The 7138-nt window shown below is 33.5% G+C and overlaps 1 protein-coding gene across 2 annotated transcripts; it reads left to right on the top strand.

The window, feature by feature from the left end:
- The first annotated feature begins 14 nt into the window (after positions 1-14).
- LOC105120569 (QWRF motif-containing protein 2-like) lies at positions 15-3209 on the top strand. Of its 2 annotated transcripts, none has more exons than XM_011018828.1 (3): positions 15-850; positions 2422-2541; positions 3026-3209. In XM_011018828.1, the coding sequence occupies exons 1-3, from the start codon at positions 32-34 to the stop codon at positions 3203-3205; spliced, it is 1119 nt and encodes a 372-aa protein (XP_011017130.1). In that variant the 5' UTR covers positions 15-31; the 3' UTR covers positions 3206-3209. The 2 variants fall into 2 exon arrangements, with proteins under 2 accessions (XP_011017130.1, XP_011017131.1); XM_011018829.1 differs by lacking the exon at positions 3026-3209 and adding an exon at positions 1337-1443 and having other exon boundaries at positions 2422-2534.
- Positions 3210-7138: the final 3929 nt, after the last annotated feature.

Genomic DNA, 7138 nt, shown 5'->3' with positions numbered 1-7138 from the left:
GTGGCCAGGGAGATTTAGGCAGCCAAATCCAATGACTATAAGGAGCATGGATTGCACTGATGATAGAAAGAAATTTGCTGGGTCTGGAGTCAATTTGAATGTTGTTAGGGCATTGCAAAATTCAATGGCGGATGACAACAATACCAGCTCATCAATTGAAAGCAGATTGAGTTCTGATTCTAGCACAATCGATTCCACGAAGCCTATTGACGTGAATGGATCTGATGTTCATAGTGAACATCCTTCGGCTTCGGAAACTGAGAGTGTATCATCTGGTACTACTTCAGAGAGTAGTGGAAATGCTGTTGGTGTTGCAGGACAGCGGGGGCGTGGGTTTATAGAGCCGGCAAGGTTTTGGCAAGAGACTAATAGTAGAATCAGGCGGCAACCAGAGCCTTGGTCACCAGTTTCTAGGAATAATGGATTGAAAGGACCTACACCGGCCAAACTTATTGCACCAAAGAAGTTTGGAAGTGATAGTCCAGTATCTTCTCCAAAAGGAGTTGTCAATAGTAGGGGACAGATGTCTCCTATTCGTGGTGGGGCGTTACGGCCTGGGTCGCCTAGTAAGTTTGGGATATCATCGGCTGCTGCACGGTCTCCTATGAGGGGAATGAGTCCATCGAGGGTGAGGAATGCCGTGGGAGGTGTTGTGAGTAGTAATCTGAGCAACGTGAATAGTACCCCTTCAATTTTGAGCTTTGCTGCTGATATTAGGAGAGGGAAGATTGGGGAGAATCGGATTGTGGAGGTGCATTTGTTAAGGATTTTTCATAATCGGTTGTTGCAATTGCGTTTTATCAATGCCAGAGCTGATTCTGCTCTGTCTGCTCAGCGGTTGAATGCAAAGGTATGGTCGCTGTTTTCTAGGATTTAGCATCTATTTTCTTTATTGCATGCTTTGTTGTTTGGCAATTACTATCAGTTAATGAATGGCATTGAGTATTTTATTGGATAGGAAACCATAATATCTCTACTCCTTCTCTCATGTAGTTCTTCCATTGATTTCAATTGTTAGTGGGAAGTGCCAATTTTCATGATTGCAGTTTTTATTAACTAAGGGATTTGAGCAAATCTGGGTGGTTAAGTGATGTCTAATAAAAACTGAATCTCTGTCTAGAGGTTGATAGGTGATTGAGAAGTAGTCACGAAAGATGATGGATTTTTTTGCACAATAGTTAGTTATGTGTGAACAAGTAGAAGGAAATCTGCTACTTGTTAATTCATTGAAAAGCGGTTGGGAGGAATTTATAGATTGAAAAAAAATTTGGTGCCGTGTTGACTATAACTGGTGAAGGTTATGTATATTGGCTAATGATATATATGCCTGGTGGAGGTGGGGGAGGAGGCAATTGAAAACCCCTGTGAACATGCTGCTGTAGGAAACTTGCTGCCTGAAAAGCCTAGCATGCTAAATTACAAAGGGAGGCTGATCCAGTGGAGGTGAGGCAATCTCATTCGCTGCTCTGCCCCCATATTTTGGTGTCGGAGTTTGAATGTTTTTGTTAAAAACAGGTGTTTTGGCATTAAATTGCCTTCTAGATACAATCGTTCATCTAGTCTAGTTTTAAATATCATGTATTTGAGGGTGAAGATTTTCTTTTAATATAATAATAAAACAGAGTAGGCGATCAGTGGAATGAATTAAATATCATGTATTTGAGGGTGAAGATTCTGTGTCAAATCTGTGTCAAATCTGTAAGAGTTGATTCTATAAGGTTTTGTGTACGGATGCAATTCTGAGGTGAATATAAATTTCTAGAATATTGTTTTTCATCTGCCAACCTAACTTCATAGCTATATCATCTTATTGAGCAGCAATCTTTTATATGGGGTTTGATAAGAAATTTTAATTAACAGAGAAATTTTATGGTTCATGAAACCATGTTGACAAGATGTTGAAAATAATATGATGGAGACAGCTGATTCTTCAGTTAGCTTATTCTGATCATTTTGACTGTTCATGGATGCTAGTTTCTCATAATTCTTTCCAGAAGCTTTGGCTAAAAATGACCCCTTCCCCCTGAATTGTAGTTCCCTTTTAAATTGTTTTGACCAAGTCAATTGTGTCATGTGTTATTCACATTTATTATTCATGTGGGATTAAGATTTTTTACTGAAGCCTGTAAGATTGTAATAGCTGGTCCTGTTGGAGAAGATACATGCATTGTAGATGTGTCCATCTATTACTTCAAGCATTTAGTACGATTATGGCCAAAATCAAGCCATTTTAGGATATCTGAACAATTTTAATACCAGGTTTTGTCCATTTTTGGCAATATGATGATTTATGTATGAATTATGCTTACAATTGCCACTCATTTTTATTTTGGTAACTCGTTCCTTATGCAATTTCCTTTAATTCAACCTGTCAAATTATTTAGAGGAATTTTCTTGTCTGATTTTTCTTATCTATACCAGAAAAGCCTGTATAATGCGCATGTAACAACATCAAAACTGTGTGAATCTGTGAGAGCAAAAAGAACAGAGTTGCAATGGCTAAGGCAAAATTTGAAGCTGATTTCCATCCTCAAGGAGCAAGTAAGATACGACTGACTTGATCCCATCATAGAAACACTATGTTTTTCAGTATATGATCCCATCATAGAAACACTATGTTTTTCTATGTTGTGTTTTCATTTCAGTATTTATGCAAATTTTACTGGTGTAACTTTTAATTTCTCTTATAATATTTCTAATAATTTGAATTTTAAGATTTGGCATTTATCATTTTAAGCTGATTTTTAAATCCTCTCTGTTTATCACACACATTTTCATATAAACTGACTCTCATTGGGCTGACTTCTTGAATGGATTGTTATAGACTTCCAAACCATATGGCATACTTTCAGCCATGTCATTGCCATGAATGCTATTCAAGGTTCTGTTTTATTAAGGAACAAGGGCCAAAACCAAAGCTTTATTTTAATCGAGATTTATGCATGATTGGAGCTTGAAGTTATTTATTTCTAGTGATTTCTATTTGGGTATTCTCTTTTAAACTAATGACTCATGATTGCTGCAGATGTTGTCTTTAGAAGAACTGGCATTGATTGACCAGGATTACTCCCGTTCTTTATCAGGGGCCATTGAAGCTTTGCAGGCTAGCACACTCCGTTTGCCAATTGTTGAAGGGGCAAGGGTATGTGCCATTTTCCTTCTCTTGATTTTCATTTTTGTTACTTTGTTTCAATTGGGTTTCTGATAATGGCTTATCTGATTTAAACTTGTAAAAACTCTTAATTTCTAATCAATTTAGTATTGAAGGATAAAATTAAAAAAAATTAATTACAAAAAATTCAATAAAAATTACAAATAAAAATACTCGAGATAGCCTAAGTCATTTTTAAAATTAGTAAAAACTTGCATAGAAAGCAAATAAATAAAAATAACATAACCCAATTTTTAATTAAATAAATATTTAAAGATAAAACTTAAAAGGCATAAGATCAAATAAAGAAAAAAAATCAAACATGGACAAACCTTTTAAATATAAGTTAATCTTTAAAATTTACAACATGTTAAATCTTAATCCTGACCTCAATTAAGAACCTAAATTTTTAACTAATTTAATTTTGAATAATAAAATTATATATATATATATATATATATATATATAGAGAGAGAGAGAGAGAGAGAGAGAGAGCAATCAAGAGAAATAAGGATGAAGAGAGATAATTTTTTTTAAAAATAAATTAAAAGGTTTATTTTAAGATTTTTAAGGACATATACATGACTAAGGAAAAGAGGAGGAAAAAAAAAAAAGATTTTTCTAATCAAATTAGACGCTCATTGGTCACATGTATAATAAAAGGGTCTTTTAGATGATTCAAACATGTCACCAAACAATTTAACACGTGTCGTCATTCAATGTATATATCAACAAATTTTTTTTAAAATATTTAATATTAATTAAAACATAAAAGTATGCTCATGTCATCTTTATATTAACAAACAAAAAAATTAAAATGAAAGTATGAAAAAAATCCCTAAAAAACGGTTGAATAAATTTTCAATTTAAAAATAATTAAGTTATTTTACTGTATTAAAAAATTAAAAAGACTAAAAACACTTGAATGTAAGTTTTTTTTTTCTTTGCAACTAAGTAGTTTTACTATGTGAAAAAAAGATCAATCTATCCCTTTATAATTTGAAATAACAATTATATTTTGGTAAGAAAATCATCTTATTTCCAATATATAGTTAAAAGGTTTTATGATTAAGGGCGATTTTATCATTATATTATTATAATAAATAATGTTCTTTGTCTTGACGCCCAATAATTTCCCTTCTAGTTTTAATTTTTTTGTTAGCTTGTTTGATGTGATCTGTCTAACCGTGATTTTATGTAATTTTCTTGGTTCAGTTTACAAACAAAACTAGAATCCAAATTCAATAACCACAATTCCAGCACTGGTATCCCATTAAAAAAAATGTATATTGCTAGTAGAATTCATGTAAGACATCGGCAAGGATGGCAAAAAAAATAAATTAACACGCACGTGACATATGACTCGTTTTAAAAATATAATTTCTGTTTTAACATGTATATAATAGTAAATTAAAAGTTTTTATGTAATTGATGATTTTGTACACAGTAGCTGTGTATTGTTTTCACCACGACGTCTATTGTCTATGCGTGCTTGCATTTTAATGGCAACTGATACAGTTTTCTTCTTCAATTTTTGACTACCGATATCCCTTGAAAATAAATATTTAGCTTGAACATTATGCATGATTAAAACTATTCTTCAAACATTGCCTATGATTATTTTTTAATATGGTATTAAAATTCTTTGACCCGGAGGATACCTACAAAGCAACCAGCAGAAAACAAGCCAAAAACATGGAGGGAATAACAATCATGGTGTCTCTGACCATGAACAGTGTCTATCTTAGATAATGATGTAGAGGGTGACCAAACCAAACCTAAAAGGAGGAAATGATCAAGGAAAATTGAGCTATCCACACACCAACCCTCACCGACCAGACCCAGAAATAAAAACGATATCTTCTTCTCCATGCTAAATCTGATTACAATCCAATTTTGAAAATCAACATCTCAACTAGCTAGCTCACCAATATTCTCCCAAGTCATTCTCTCTTCACATTATCTCCATGATAACACAGGGTATCGTGATAAGAATTGGAAGCGGGAGACTCGACTATCTTCTAGCCCATACCGTCTCGCCCTTCTCTTGTTTTCTTTTCTCGGCTTGTTAGCAGAAAGATGAACATCGTACTTATCAAAGCAATGGGACAAAGGAAAAGGAAAAAAAAACATTTATCGTAGCCTTCAAAGTGGGGTCTCGTAAATAAGTTTAGAAGCATAGGTTGATAAAAAGCTTATTAGTTCCTTTAAAACCAATTATAATGTAAATTGCTGCTTAATTCACGACACTATCTAACTCCTAATTATGATCATGATTTGGTGGTAAAGATATGATTTTAAATTGATTTTAATGTTAAGTTACTAAGGAGCTAGCGTGGAACCAAATGATGTCCTAATCAGCTTTTCAGTTTGTTAAACCATTCCATATACATGCGATGGACTTTACCTGTTTGGTTCCCACTAAAGAAATCGTGTTTATCTTCAAAAGTGTAAATAGTTTGGAGTTCTTACACGATTTAAGATAAAACGGTGGGGTTTTATTTCCTTAATGTTTTAGTGGGGATTGTGGGCAAGAGCTCTCATTCGACGACACCAAACAAAGGCAAACAAGCTGTTTTGGTTTCTACATTTTTCTATAGTAATACTAATAGTAATGACAAAAGAAAAAACAAAACAAAAAAACCGCATTATTTTCATCGTAAATATGAATCCTTGACAAGAAACCTGTCACCGCCCAAACCACCAATTACCATCAAAGGAGTTAGACCATGAAAGTTATAAACTATAGCATATTTCTGAGGCTGCAATGTCTGTGTAATTTGGAGGAAGAGTCCATGAAAAAAGCAAGGGAAAAGATTCATGCAGAGAAGCAGGGGCAGAAACGGACAGCGGGGGACAGGGCATCCTAGAAAGAGCGCAACATTGACGGTTTCAATTGCTAAGGATGAATACAGTGCCCCATTGATTTGTTTTCAGATTATCCTTCCACATTAATTATATTTGAATTTGGATGATAGTTTGTTTTCATAGGCTCTCTATATGATTCTCAAGGGTACAAAGTTTTTTTGCCATTTGACTCAGACTCAATTTTGCGCCATATTATTCAGGTTTTTCATTTTTTAAGAGATCAAAATTAAGGGATTATAATTGATAAATGGGAAAAACAAAATCATTCACTTAAAAGGAAGAAAAAAAACAAAAAACTATTAAATTCAAAAACATAAGACTGTTTTGGAGGCTAGAGGAAGGATCACGCGCTGCAACAATGCGACGAGTCCTCCCACGTATGCTAGCTATTTATGTTTGCCTTTTACTGTTTCTTTACCTTGGAACCCATTAATTGTATTTTGAATTTCATCCCATGTGAGTTTAAGTTTTTTTTTTTAATTTAATTCCTAATTATCAAGTAATCTTTAATTTAAACCTAAATTCCATCAGATCCTAACCAAATGAAGGCCTAATCAGCAAGAGAACAAAGAAGGGGAATAAAAAAGATAGTTGAGCAACCGATTTAGTGCATCATGATCGTGTATATGACTTGGATCGTGATTTTTATATTAAACTCAGGTTGATTGAGAATGATTTGTAATATCTCCATCTTAAAATAATAAAATGTGTCATACTGATTTTTTTAAAGCCTTCGTTGAATCAACCCTAGACATGATTTAACAATTGTGATGCATCCTCGCTGTTATTGTAACCAACTTGAACTCTTTTGTGGAAGAGTAAAGTATACAAAATGACTTTTTTCACAAGCCTTAACTAATTCTTGATTGGAGAAGTTGAGCCGAAGGTTCTTACACCTCTTCTTCAATCTTTTTTCATGTGTTTGTAAATAACCTAGAAGCTGATTAATGTCTATAGTCTCCAAATTCTCTGATATCGCTGCCACGCATTCAAAATTTGAGTCCATGAATCGAATAATTTCAATCACCAATACATATTTCGAGTTCTCTCCATCTCTTTTTTTTTATTTATTCACCATAACAAAGACTGCTACTAAGTAAATCTCAGTTTTTTTTTTTT

This window comes from Populus euphratica, unplaced genomic scaffold, assembly GCF_000495115.2.
Source record: "Populus euphratica unplaced genomic scaffold, PopEup_1.0 scaffold6.1, whole genome shotgun sequence".
NCBI lineage: Eukaryota > Viridiplantae > Streptophyta > Magnoliopsida > Malpighiales > Salicaceae > Populus > Populus euphratica.
This window is presented reverse-complemented; position numbering and strand designations above follow the sequence as displayed.

Coding starts and splice junctions, on each gene's coding strand:
- LOC105120569 (XM_011018828.1), top strand. CDS start 32: ATGACTATAAGGAGCATGGATTGCACTGATGATAGAAAGAAATTTGCT. Junction 851..2,421: donor CTCAGCGGTTGAATGCAAAG/GTATGGTCGCTG, acceptor TATCTATACCAG/AAAAGCCTGTATAATGCGCA. Junction 2,542..3,025: donor TTTCCATCCTCAAGGAGCAA/GTAAGATACGAC, acceptor TGATTGCTGCAG/ATGTTGTCTTTAGAAGAACT.